Below are 14,408 nucleotides of genomic sequence, written 5' to 3'. Positions count from 1 at the left end.
ATCAATTCTGAATCTAATTTTATCACCTTGAAGTACACGCTTCTCCATCATAGCCGCACAGAAAGACTGCCTGATGCCTTGTTAAAATCAAGGTTCACTGTATCTGTGGCATTCTTCCAACCTACCAGACCAGTAACCACTGAAAAAAGAAAATTTGGTTCACTTGCTGATATTCTTAGAAACCCTATGCTAGCTCCAGGATCTTTTTATTATCCAATTGTTTTCAAATATGCAATAGCCTATTCTAGAATTTTGTTAGGGATCAATCAGTACCAACCTTATGTGCTCTTAATTCTTACAACCCACCCTTTCCCTCTACTGACAAGCAGGACATTAGTCCATTTCTAGTCTGTTCAGTATTTCCAGTCTTCTCCTGTGCTCAGTGGGATTGTGGACATGGAGCGGGCAGGGCAGGTGGGAGGGGCTACATCAAGAAGATGAAATCACCACCTCCAGGACCTCGTGAGGCTCACTGGAAAGTCACTGGGGATACGGGAGAAGGGGAAATGGCCCAAAAGAACAAATAACCCGACAGAAGTCGGGAGACCTGGCTTGTGCTCGTGCCTTAGACCTGAGATTCTGGATGAGCTCAGGCCTCAGTAAAGTAGTGGCTCCACATGTAAACAGAGAAGGCACAGGTGTATCTGGAGAGGGTTGAGGAGACTATGCCCTGGCCTGGCCAGCTGAGCAGGAAGGGGCTGACTCCGTGAAAGAGTAGCAGAATGGGAAGGGGGAAATGGGAGGAAAAACACCCCTTTCTCCAACTCCTCTACACCCTATCCCCTAAGGGTTAACCCCCTCCCTCTCCCAGCCGCTTCTCTCCTCCTCCACCCAAGCCCCATCTCCCTTTAATCACATCTGATACTGAGCGGCCCAGCAGGAACAAAGAGACCATTTAGAGAAACGGGGCCAAGAAAGTGACCCCCACACTCTGGGGCGGCCTGCTGGATGCCAGCACAAAGGCGGCATTTCAGAGCTGAAATTTCAGCACCCAACTTGATTAAAGGATTCCACAGGCTTGGAGGAGGGTGGAAGGGGGTGCGAAGTCCACGGCTCCCTAAATTAACCCTTCTCCAGAGCAGCAAACACCCCTCCTGCTCCTGGGGATGCTCATCACTCCCACCCTGTCCAGGGGGCACCCACCCCCAGGGTCCCTGCCTCTTGCAGAGGTCAGGCAAACCCAGCTCCTCCTCTTCGTGGAAGGGGAGCTGGCAGCAGAAGGGAGGTCAAGAATGGAATATTCAGGAAGCCAGTTTTCCCTTCTATCCCTGTTGGTGTCAGTATACACCCTCTCCCTGTCATCTGTTCCCCCCACCCACCAACTCCGAGAAAGGGAGGAACCAGCATGATTGATTGGGTAAGCAGAGTGAAGAGAACAGGACCCATTAGAACCTAGGGCAGAGAAAGGGGAGCTCCAGTCCTGATTTAATGTCACGCCTTGAACCCAGAAGCCCTGCTCCCCTGCCCACCACCATCCCAGCACCCATCCTAGTGAAGGCCTCGGAGGATCAGGGGCCCCACACAGAAGGGGAAGGACATCTTCCAGAAGCTGGGAAGGAGAGGGTATGGGTGTGGCAGACCAGAGAGGTGGGTCATGAAGGACAGTGTGTGGGGAGTGGCCTGACGAGTGGGGATTGGGGCGGGGGGGGGTAGGGGAGGCAGGGGTGGGCAGGTGCTCGGCCCTTGGTCCAGCTGCTGACTTGCCCGGCAGGGCTCTCTCGGGGAGGGCAGGAGATCACTGCATCCCCAAGCTTCCTGCTGGGGCACTGGCTCCTGAAAGGGGATCCGAGCCCACGATAAGAGGCTCGAGGCAGGTCCTTAGGAAACAATGGGTGGCTTGATGAGACCTGCTCTGTGATACTCCTGAGAAGGGAGAAGCCCCTGCAGCCAGTCCCCACTGGAAAGGAAATTGGGGGTTTCCGTGGCAACCAGCTCCCTGGGCACAAAGGCTCGTCTGTCTGCTGGGAAGGCAGCTGAGGTGTCTCCTGCAGCAGCCTCTGCTCTGGTGGACTGCGAGATGGAGGGAGGGACGTGGGGGAGCCACAGGGGGTCAGGGCCCCTGGTGCTTCCTAAAGAGCTGACAGTCGCAGGGCCACTGGGATGGGTGCACCCTCCAGGCAGCAGGGCAGAAGTGGGTAGGCCTCCCAGGCAGCTGGAGGCGGAGGGGTTGAAATGTTGAAGAATTTATTATTTACACGTATAAAGAACATGAGACTAGAAACTGGGGCTGAGGCAGTCAGGAAGATGATTCCGGCTCAGTCGGTGATGATAAGCTCGTCTACCCCCCAGTCTTCATAGCTCCCGTCAGGCAGGTAACGGCGAATGATGATGGGAATCTTTCGGGCCCTGTGGCAGGGGAGAAGTCAAGGTACACGAGGGCTGGTGACCCCAGCCCTGCAGCAGAGGGACAGAAGGTGCAGAATGCAAGGCAAGAGAAGTCTTAGCAGCATCCCCTTGAGACTATGAATGCACTTTGTAGGAAAGGAATTACAACAAAAAAAGTTCCTGCATCTCTGAGTGTGGGACTTGAGTCTGGAAGGGCTCTGCCATCCCATGGCTGAAGGGAGGAGGGGGAAAAGTAGAGGGATGTTGGTAAGGCCAACTGCAGTAGGAACAGGGAAATTCGGACAGACAGCAAAGGTCCATGTCTCATCAATGTCCTCCCCTCCCGCTTTGCCTGCCCCCTCCTCCCCCTCCCTCCTCCTCCCTGCAGGGCTGACTCCCAAACAAACTAAGGGTCTACAGGAACAAGAACCACACTTCCCCAGGAGGGAAGTGGGGGAAGGGAGTGCAGCAGAGAACCCAAGGGATGCCTCCCAGGGCTCTGGAGCAGTGAAGCATGATCTGGGCGACTTACTTGAGCTCTTTCATGGCGATGAGCAAGGGATCTGTCTCCCCCTCCAGCTCCACCATCACGGGGGCACACATCCTGTAGGTACAGGGACAGGTGTTGGGCAAGACTACAAACACAGGGAGAAGGGCCCAGCATGAAGTCGGGGGTAGCTTCACAAACAGGATCAGATCAGCATCCCAGTCCTCACCCAGAAAGGGCACCTTCCAGGTAGGCGGGCACAGCGGATGCGGAGCGGCAGTTCAGGGGCACTGACAGCGAGGGTACGCGAGTGGGAGCCTGCAGACTAGACTTAAACTTTGCCTCCAAAGATACTGAATTTTTTCCCCAAATCTCACTATCCTCATTTGAAAATGAAGACAAAAAGCCCTGCCACGCCTACACAACAATGATGCTAAAACACTACTGGCTAACAAGCAAAGACTAAGTGCCATAGCTGTTCTCAGCCCTTCACAGAGTACTGTATCTGAGGTAAGTACTCTTGTTACTTCCGTCTTACTGATGAAGAAACTGAGGCACAGACGGGTCAGTAACTTGCCTAAGGTCACACAGCCAGTAAGTGGTAGAACCAAGATTTGAACCCCGAAGGCTCCTCCCTACTGTGCTACAACACCTCCCATTATTTTTAAAAGCTGGTGATTCACAAACTGAAGACCGGTACCGTGAACGGGACAAGTGTGAGCTTTCATCACTGGGCCGTGTGACATGCGTCATGTCAGCTCCCCTGCCAAGGGCCTTCCCCAGGGCCCATCACAGACTCCTGAGCCTGCAGCCACAGCAGAGTGTTCCAGCACAAAGGACCCGCACGTGCACAAGCTCACCCTTCTGACCACTCTAACTCGACCCCGCAGCCCTGCCTCAGGGCCCAGCTCGCCTCATTTTCCTTCTCTGTCTTGGCAATACCCCCTACAAGGGTCCTGGCTCCTCCAGCCTCTACACAGGGCCTGTGGTGGGGCGCTCACCTGCTTACCACCCTTCCATGACACCCCACAGCCATCAGGCAGGCAGAACCTCACCTGGCCCCTGCTTACCTTTCTAGTACCTTCTCATGCTACCTGCCTATATTTACCCCACATTCCAGCCATACCAAATTACTACAGTTCCCTAGACATACCCTGTTGTTTCCTTTTTTGCATCCTCGTACAGCCTCTTCCTCTCCCTACATGCCTGCGAGAGGCTCAGATGTCTCCACTATGGAAAGCACTTGCTGAAGCCTCAGTGCCCTGACTCATTTTACATACACTTCTCTCAGCACCACTATCACTACACTGTGACTACTTGTTTGAAGTTTTCCAACGAGACCTGGTGGCCCAGGACCCCAAGCCCTAGCACAACACTTGGCCCACAGCAGAGGCTCTAGAAACAAACAGGCCAGTTCTAGGCCACCTCCTCTAGGAAGCCACACTTATTGATTCCAGCTCAAGTTTACACTAATGGATCCCAAACCTGATAATCATCAAAATTACTGGGAAAGTATGCTAAAAATACAGGTTCCCAGGTCCTTCCCCAGACCCTTCCCCCTCACTCTCTAGTGAAGGATCCTGAGAACCTGCATTAGCAAAGCTCTCCAGGTGATTCTGATAACCAGCCAGTCTGAGAGCCACCAGTTCACACTAAATAATCTGCTAATTTCATTGCTAAATATTCTGATGTCTGTTACTCCCCAAAGCCTGAAAATTTCCCAAGGGCAGAGACCAAGTTCTTTAACTTTCTCTATATCCTCTCTCAATAATTATTTGAACTTCCCCAAAATGTAAAGCTTTAAAGAATGGGGCAAAATGCTTTCCCTGATCTGCATATGCCTTATTTCTTTCAAGACACAAATAATTCAACAGCATTCATTCATCCAGCCCTACTATGTGCACAGGAAGTGTGAGAGTGCGCCCGGAACATCTCCACCTGTGGCAATCATTCAGCCGCCAGGTGGGGCTAATGAACCAGAGAGAGGCTTCATCCACAAATATCCAATAAACATCTGTTCAGCATCTGCTAAGTGCAGGATTGCAGGCCTAGTACTCAGGATAAGCTCCAGCCCTGGCTGTCCAGGGGCTTACAGCAGCCGGGGAACCACCAGACAGCATCCTAGCCCTCAATCGGAAAGAGCACTATAGACCAGACTAAGCTAGACCGAGTCTTGCTCCCCAAGGAAAGCAGGACGCTGGGCCTCGGTAGTGTTTTAAATGCCTGCTCCATACTGTCCACCAAATGCAAGCCCATCTTCTGAACTTCTCAGTCAATGAACCAGTGACATCTTTTCCAGTCTTGTGCCCCAAGCTACTTGCCATTCCCCCACCGCAATCCATACATGCCTGCCTCTACCTGGACTTTTCCTAGTGCTGTTTCTGGTGCCTGGGATACCTTCAAAACCACCTCGCTTTAATTCTAATCTCTTCATAAGGCTTCCCCAGTCACCCCTGCCATTACTCCCTTCTCTCTTTTGTTTCTCCTGTAAAGCAGCAATCCCATCCACCTTGGGTTCTGGATATTTAGAACGGGTCCATCTCTCCCACCAGACTGTAAACACCTAGAGACCTGGGGAATTGTGTCTTTAATCATCTCTGCATCCCCAACAGGTGCAAGCACAATATCTTATTCGATGCTGAAAGACTTTAACTTGCATACAGTCTATTTGTTTGAAAAATAATTTATGAATTGTTCTTTCTGCTTGATCATGTTTAGCAGACATAAGCACTGCCCAATCAGTGCTCTGCAATGATGGAAATGTCCTCTATCTGCACTACCCATTACGGTAGCCACAGGGAGCTACTAGGCACACGAAATGTGGCTAATGAGACCGAAACACTGAACTTCTATTTAGTTTTACTTTAATTTAAATGGCCAAATGTAGCCAGTGGCAACCATAACTGCGGTGCAGGCCTAGAGGATCCTGACCCCAGCGATACCAAAATCATCATACTGAGTGCAGCTCTCATTTCACCCAGACCAGCAAGGAGTACAACCAGGCTGGCAGGAGGCCTACTGCTGCCGAGCGGGTGAGGAACGATGCTGCCCGCCCATAAAGCCCTCTATCGAGGTGAACACGGTGGTCACGTTCACTCCACAGACTGGAGGAGGTGAAGCCCAATGCTGTTTAAAAACCTGGGCGGGGTGGGGACGGATGGATGCATAGACTGAGCGTCACCACTCCGCCAGCACGCGTCGCCCCACAACTCTGGCCCCAGCTTTTCTTTCAAGCCTTGTTTCCACTACTCCCTACTTGAAGCACCCCCTCCTCCAGGTACCCACCATTTCCCACAGCAGCTTGTAAGAGGTCTGGGGTAGTGCTCCTTTCCCCGGCCTCACGTTTCCCCGCGGAGGACGTTCCACAAGAGCCACAGTAACATGCCCGTCCCGTCTCTGTCCTCCCACTTACTCTCGCCACAACGGAGGAGGAACTCATCTGACAAGGGAGCCTGGCGGGGAAAGCACGCATCTGTGGTCCAGCCTCTTCAAGAGTCCCTGCTTCCTCAAAGCCGCCTGATCTGTCCTCCACGATGCCCACAAGCTTAGCAGGCAGGCTGACGCCTGCACACAGGGCCTCTGGTGGCTGCCGTGCCCGCGGCTGTTGGGGTGGACGCGGAAGCATCGCACGTTGCAATCCCCACCTGCCTACTGCTAGCTCCTGAATCGTGTTAGTCTTCAACTAGCTCCAAGCTTGGGAGACAAAGGAAAGGCTGCTAATTTCAAACCCCCAAACCCCCGCCACTGCTGTGCTTTCACATTTCTAGCGGGACCTCTGCATGGAGGGCTCCCCCACTCCTCTGGGCTGGCCCTCGTCTATCGACGCAAGAACCACCTTAAGCCCAGGGGGTGCTGCCGCAGCACCCCTAACTAACCAGCCCACAACGGTCGAGGGCTGATCTTATTTTATTTATTTATTTATTTCTGCTTCCCTAACTGACAGGCACTCGTTACACTCTGTATTCTTATCACTATTCTTCTACTGTACTGTTATTTGACTTCTCAGATGTTTATGTCCTATTTCTCCACTGGATCACAAACTCTCTGAGGGAAGGGGCTCTAGCACAGTGCCTGGCACACAGGGACAGCACCACCCTTGTTTAGCGTGTGAGAAGAGGGAAGGTCTGTGGTCAGATGCCAGGCTGAGCCGCATCAACAGCTTGGAGGTTCCCTGTAGCCTGTCTGATGGAAAAGATGGTTAGGAGGCTCATACTCACGCGATCTGGAGGGCTCGGGTGCCCAGCACACGGGCTCGCTCATACTTGGTCATATATGGTGTGGTGATTCGCTTCTGGTTGGCCTGTGGTCGCTCTCCAGAAGGGAGGATCTCAACGTTCTCCTGGCCCTCCTGGACACCAAGGAAGAAAAGAGGGAAAAATCTCAGGATGCGTTATCGGGGGTGAGGGGCAGGATGACGACGACAACGATTATAACCACCACTATGCTACTGCTTACTACGTGCCAGTGACCGTGCAACTGCCTTATTGACACCTCATTTAATCCTCACAATAACCTTATGCGGTGGGGATTACAATGCCCATTTTAGAGGCTTGGAGAGTTAGCTAACTTGGCCAAGGTCTCAGACCTAGTAAAAAAGGACTCATGATCAGGGAGTCCAAAGCCAGCTGCCTCATCCAGAAGAGAAGTCCTTGAGCATCCATACAAAGAAGTCCTTGAGCACAGACAACAAATCACCCTAAGCAGGAAGAGGAACAAGCACCCCATCTTCACATATTCATATATTTAACAATCACTTATTAAGCATCTGTCATGTGCCAGAAAACATAATAGGTGATGAGACAGAAAGCTAAGAGTTTCTGCTCTCAAAGAATACATAGTCTGGGGAAAAAGACAAGAGTAAACAAAACAACAAGTGCTATAAAAGTATGCAAATGTGATGTAAAAGAATGAAATTAGAACACTCCCTAACACCATACACAAAAATAAACTCAAAATGGATTCGAGACCTAAATGTAAGACCGGACACGGGGGCTTCCCTGGTAGCGCAGTGGTTGAGAATCTGCCTGCCAATGCAGGGGACACGGGTTCGAGCCCTGGTCTGTGGGGATCCCACATGCCGCGGAGCAACTGGGCCCGTGAGCCACAATTACTGAGCCTGCGCGTCTGGAGCCTGTGCTCTGCAACAAGAGGGGCCGCGATGGTGAGAGGCCCACGCGCCGCGATGAAGAGTGGCTCCCGCTTGCCGCAACTAGAGAAAGCACTCGCACAGAAACGAAGACCCAACACAGCCATAAATAAATAAATAAATAAATTTAAAACGCACCTCATTTAAAAAAAAAAAAAAAGACCGGACACTATAAAACTCTTAGAGGAAAACAGGAAGAACACTCTTTGACATAAATCACAGCAAGATCTTTTTTGATCCACCTCCTACAGTAATGGAAATAAAAACAAAAATAAACAAATGGGACCTAATGAAACTTAAAAGCTTTTGCACAGCAAAGGAAACCATAAACAAGACGAAAAGACAACCCTCAGAATGGGAGAAAATATTTGCAAACGAATCAACAAAGGATTAATCTCCAAAATATACAAACAGCTCATACAGCTCAATATTAAAGAAACAAACAACCCAACCCAAAAATGGGCAGAAGACCTAAACAGACATTTCTCCAAAGAAGACATACAGATGGCCAAGAAGCACATGAAAAGCTGCTCAACATCACTAATTATTAGAGAAATGCAAATCAAAACTACAATGAGGTATCACCTCACACCAGTTAGAATGGGCGTCATCAGAAAATCTACAAACAACAAATGCTGAAGAGGGTGTGCAGAAAAGGGAACCCTCTTGCACTGTTGGTGGGAATGTAAATTGATACAGCCACTATGGAGAACAGTATGGAGGTTCCTTAAAAAACTAAAAATAGAATTACCATATGATCCAGCAATCCCACTACTGGGCATATACCCAGAGAAAACCATAATTCAAAAAGACACATGCGGGGCTTCCCTGGTGGCGCAGTGGTTGAGAATCTGCCTGCCAATGCAGGGCACACGGGTTCGAGCCCTGGTCTGGGAAGATCCCACATGCCGCGGAGCAACTAGGCCTGTGAGCCACAATTACTGAGCCTGCGCGTCTGGAGCCTGTGCTCCGCAACGGGAGAGGCCGCGATAGTGAGAGGCCCGCGCACTGCGATGAAGAGTGGCCCCTACTTGCCACAACTAGAGAAAGCCCTCGCACAGAAACGAAGACCCAACACAGCCAAAAATAAATAATAAATTAATTAATTTAAAAAAAAAAAAAAAAAAAAGACACATGCACCCCAATGTTCATTGCAGCACTATTTACAATAGCCAGGTCATGGAAGCAACCTAAATGTCCATCGACAGACGAATGGATAAAGAAGATGTGGTACATATGTATAATGGAACATTACTCAGCCATAAAAAAGAACGAAATTGGGTCATTTGTTGAGATGTGGATGGATCTACAGACTGTCATACAGAGTGAAGTTAAGTCAGAAAGAGAAAAACAAATATCGTGTATTAACGCGTGTATGTGGAACCTAGAAAAATGGTACAGATGAACCGGTTTGCAGGGCAGAAGCTGAGACACAGATGTAGAGAACAAACGTATGGACACCAAGGGGGGAAAGCCGCGAGGGGGTGGGGATGGTGGTGTGCTGAATTGGGCGATTGGGATTGACATGTATACAGTGATGTGTATAAAATTGATGACTAATAAGAACCTGCTGTATAAAAAAATAAATAAAATTCAAAAATTTAAAAAAAAAAATAAGAAGTTCCTGTGGATGTAATCACACCTTATGTACTGTTTTCTGTATAGCTTCTTTCACTCAATGTTATATTTGTAGATTTATCCATTTTGTTGTGTCTACCAGTACTCTGTTCATTTTCATAGCCATCTAGGATTTTATTGTTGGAATATACCACAATCCATATAATCGTTCAATTATAATGAGCATTTGGACTATTTTGCTATTATGCTATGAATTTTCTTGTACATGTCTTTTGGTCAACGTAAGTACGCATCTGTGTTGGGTATACACCCAGGAGCAGGATCACTGGTTCATAAAAAATATACACATATACTCCCCTTTAGTACATAACTCCATAGAGTTTTCCAGAGTGCTGGCCCAATTTACACTCCGACCAGAATAATATAAATGTTGCTCCAATTGCTCCACATCTTTCTTCCTACTTGGTATTGTCACTGTAAGATGTTTGTTTTGTCTGGTTTAATTTTAGCCATCTCAGTGGGTGTGGAGTGGTGTCTTCTGGTTTTACTTTCCAGTTTCCTGATGACTAATGATGTTAAGCATCTTTTTTATATATTTATTAGCTATTTGGATATTCTCTTTTGTGATGTGCCTGTTCAAATCCCTTGCCCCTTTTTGTACTGGATTTTCTGCATTTTTATGATTGATTTGTAGGAATTCATTGTATAGATGTACTTTCTTAGTTATATGTTTTGCAAATATCTTCTTTAACTCTTTGTCTTTCCTGTTCACTCATTTACTGGTTGTAATTTAATTCATCCAATGAGTGCCATTTCACTAATTTACAGAGTTGTAATTGTGTGTGTGAGTGTGTGTATTTAAATAAATAAAATGGAATATTAAAGCACTTCAAAAACAAAAAAAATTAACAAGAAAAAAAAAAAGTATGCAAGTGTGCCACAAACTTAACAAGAAAGTGAGAGACATCTACCTCATACTGGGGGTTACAAATACAGTCCAGAGATGAGACTTGGGCTAGTCTAGAAGCATGAGTAGGAGCTGCCAAGCTAACGAGGAAGGAAAGGGCATTCCAGGCAGGCTAAAATGCATGCACACAGGCACAGAGGAGGGAGAGAATGTACTAGGTTTGGACACCTAATTGTGGAGTATGATTAGAGCAAAAGGTGTGTATAGGGTTATAGGCAGAAGAATAAATTCTATAATAAAGAATTAAGTCAACAAATATTTACTGAGTGCTTACTACACGTCAGATAGTATTCTAAGCACTTGGGATAGTGCAGTAAGACAGATAAAAATTCTTTCTCCTATAGAACTTACATTATAATGAGATGAGATAAACAATAAACAAAATTAGTTAAGTACAATGTGTAGTATAAGAACAGAGAAAAGACAGGGAGTGCCAGGGTGGTGATGTTGGAGGAAGGGGTTAATGCGGCAATTTTAAACAGGATGGTCAGGAAGGCCCCACTGAGGTGACATTTAACAAAGACCTGACGAGGCTGAGGAGCAGGTCGTGTGCGTATCTAAGGGAAAGGAAGAGGGAATAGCACCGTCAAAAGTTCTGAGCTGGGGTCTCCATGGCATGACAGGGACAACGAGAAGAGATAAGGTCACAGAGGGAGCAGGTGGCCGGATCATGGAGGACCTTGTACATCTTTTTTGGCATTTACTCTGAATGAGGTAAGAAGCCACTGGATGCAGATTCTGAACAGAGGAGAGACAAAGTGACTTAAGATTTAAAAGGATCACTCGATACTTTGTTGAGAATATTCTGTAGGTGGAAAGGGCAAAAGCAGAGAGACCTTTTAGGAAAACTAACAGTAATCAATCATGTGGGTAGGTGAAAAAGACGACTCTGGCAGCAGAAAGGCAAACAGCAGACTGAAGGCAGGAAAACCGGTAACACATTTCTGCAGTAATGTGGGTGAAAAGCAATAAAGATCCAAACCAGGCTGAGGCACTAGGAATGGAGAAACAAAAACAGGACCGAACCACATATAGGAGGCAGAATCAATAGGACAGAGATGGAAAGGGATCAGAAGGATAGAGAAGGAGGTTTCTGACTCAGAGAACATATAACCTCAGAGTGCCAGGCAGACAGGAAATCCCAAAAGAGGGCCTTCAGTTTCCTAGCCTTAAAAAAAAAAAAAAAAAAAAATCGGGGGCTTCCCTGGTGGCGCAGTGGTTAAGAACCCGCCTGCCAATGCAGGGGACACGGGTTCAAGCCCTGGTCCGGGAAGATCCCACATGCCATGGAGTAACTAAGCCCGTGCGTCACAACTACTGAGCCTGCGCTCTAGAGCCTGCGAGCCACAACTACTGAGCCCACGTGCTGCAACTACTGAAGCCCGCACGGCCTAGAGCCCGTGCTCAACAAGAGAAGTCACTGCAATGAGAAGCCTGCACACCGCAACGAAGAGTAGCCCTCGCTCACCACAACTAGAGAAAGCCCACGCACAGCAACGAAGACCCAATGCAACCAAATATAACTAATAAATTAATTAATTTAAAAAATAAATAAAAATCTTTATAAAAAAAAAAATCGAGGGATCACTCTCTCTCCAAGAGACATAAAGCACTTCTCCCTCCATCAGTCACAAGAGACAGAAAGCCCTATTTTATCTATGACGCTAGTAACTCATTCACCTAGTTCCTCAAGCTAGAAACATGGGAGTCATCCCTGTCATCTCCCACTTTCTCAGCCCCATATCCAAACCACCAAAATATCTCTTTCATCCGTTTTCCCATCACCGACACTACCAGCACCCAAGTGCAAGCTACAGGTCTCACCTGGAGGTCTATGAGAGCTCCCTAGTTGGGCTCTCTTTTACCCTTGCTCCTCCCCAATTCACTCCTCACTGGATCATGCCGCTCCCCAGCTCAAAACTTGTCAGTGGCTTCCCGATACCTTCACGCTACAAAATCCTGCCTGATCTTGGCCCTTACCTCTCCAGCCTTATCCCAGGTCACTCTCCCCCTTGCTCTTTATGTAGCCCCACCTTGCAGAGCTCCTGGTACGTAATAAACATTCAACACGTTTGCTCAATGAATGAAGGGAATATTTCAACTGTCAGTAAGCTAACTGCCCCAGAAGCCATGCGCTGTGCTCCAAGTGGACAAAAGCCTTCAGGCCCACCCTGAGGGGCTCCTCCACTACCCAGGACCAGATCTCTCCTCACTCTAACTGGCGGTGCCCTGACCACAAACAGGAGGCAGATGCATTCAGTCAGTCATCACTGGCTGGGCTATGTGGCAGCTTGGGCTGCAGAGAGGGGAGCCCAAGGCTAAATACTGACCTCCTCGGCATTCTCCAAGTCATCTAGCCCTTCATCCTCCTCCACGTCATCAAAGTCGTCGCCATCAAAACTGTACAAGAAGAAGAAGCCAGTTAGAGCACCACTTAGTAGAATCAAAGAGGGCAGAGATCTGTGTCTCATCTGAGTTACTAGCATAGGAGGCGCTCAATAAATATCTACTTAATGAGTGAATCACTTAATAAATCATTAAGTCATTTGATTTCCTCGTCTAAAAAAACAAACGGAGCTTACTTTTCTACTCCCTCCTCACAGAGCTCTAGTTCCATGCTCCCCTTGGGAGCAAAATTCTTGCAAGAGTTGTCCATCTTCACTGTTTCCGATTCTTCTCTTCCCATTCTGTCATCATCTCGCTCCAAAAACTTTCACCTCCATGATTCCACCCAAACCATCCTTTCAAGTTTGTTAATGTTTTCCACATTGCTAAATGTGGTGGACTATTCTCGTTCTCATTTAGCCTGATCTGTCAGTTGGCCCACAGGCCACTCCCTCTCACTCAAAATACTCTCCTCACTTGACTGCAAGGACACCTCATGCTCTCGGTGTCCTCCCACCTCACTGGCTACTCCTTCTCAGTCTCCTTTGCCGGTTTCTCCTCTCTTCCCCCGAAGCACTCCACGTTGGGATGCTCTGACACGCAGTCATCTCCTCTCCTCTACTGACACCCGCCTGATGATCTCCTCTGTTTCTCAGCTTTGACTAATATACTTATGCTGAGAACTCCCCTATTTTTATCTTCAGGATAGACCTCTCCTCCAACACCACACGTCAGGCAATCTCCTGGGCTCTAGCTTCAAAATAAATCCAGACTTCAAAACCACTCCTCACTACTTCTACTACTATCACCCTAGTACAAGTCACTACCTTTTCTCGCCTGGATTACTGCAAGCCTCCCAGACCTCTACCACCTCAAAGTCTCCCCAGACCCTCCTCTGGATTACTTCTATACTACAGACCTACTACGCAATGCACACGACCCCGCATTATGTCTATGGGCCTGCCCCCTCTTCTAGAAAGGGACCCCACCTGGAGAGCAGAGACTATGCCTAATACACCTCAATATGAGGTATTGACACAGAGCCCGACTCAGCGGAAGTTTGCTAAAAGATACCTTTTTCAGTGATCCTCTCTGGACCCTCGAGCCGGGGTCTTTCTGTGCCCAGCCTCTGGCCGGGTCTATGCTGCCGGCTCACCGCCCTACCCTTCTCCAGCTTCGCGGGCCCCCTCAGCACCCCTAGTCCCCTCAGACACTGCCCCTCGACGCCTGGTTCCTCAACTTCCTTCGACCCAGGCTCCCGCTTCACCCGTCCCTTGCGAGGCTCCGCAAAAGTCACTTCGCTTCCGCACTCACTTGTCCTCGTTGTCTGACATGACACCCGCGCCGCAGCTACCGGGTTCTGCGTCCCAGACCCGAGCGGAGACCCGCAAACAGCGAGCCTCTGCCTCGCTCAACGCCACGCGTACTCTGCGCCTGCGCCGTGACCTAGAGGTAATCACTTCCGGGAGGCAGGCGGGGCAATAAATGTGCGCATGCGCCGAGCGGCGAGTGCGCGTTAC

At 48.8% G+C, this 14,408-nt stretch overlaps 1 protein-coding gene across 1 annotated transcript; it reads right to left on the bottom strand.

Moving 5' to 3' along the window:
* Positions 1 to 2,167: 2,167 nt before the first annotated feature.
* On the bottom strand, positions 2,168 to 14,327 carry POLR2F (RNA polymerase II, I and III subunit F). Its single transcript, XM_059934851.1, has 5 exons — positions 14,203 to 14,327; positions 12,834 to 12,903; positions 7,030 to 7,160; positions 2,858 to 2,929; positions 2,168 to 2,346 (listed from the first exon to the last, which is right to left on the bottom strand). The coding sequence occupies exons 1-5, from the start codon at positions 14,220 to 14,222 to the stop codon at positions 2,256 to 2,258; spliced, it is 384 nt and encodes a 127-aa protein (XP_059790834.1). The 5' UTR covers positions 14,223 to 14,327; the 3' UTR covers positions 2,168 to 2,255.
* Between the last annotated feature and the right edge of the window lie 81 nt (positions 14,328 to 14,408).

The sequence above is a fragment of the Balaenoptera ricei genome, chromosome 10 (genome assembly GCF_028023285.1).
Source record: "Balaenoptera ricei isolate mBalRic1 chromosome 10, mBalRic1.hap2, whole genome shotgun sequence".
Taxonomy (NCBI): domain Eukaryota; kingdom Metazoa; phylum Chordata; class Mammalia; order Artiodactyla; family Balaenopteridae; genus Balaenoptera; species Balaenoptera ricei.
The sequence above is the reverse complement of the archived record's forward strand: the minus strand, read 5'-3'. Positions and strand labels throughout refer to the sequence as shown.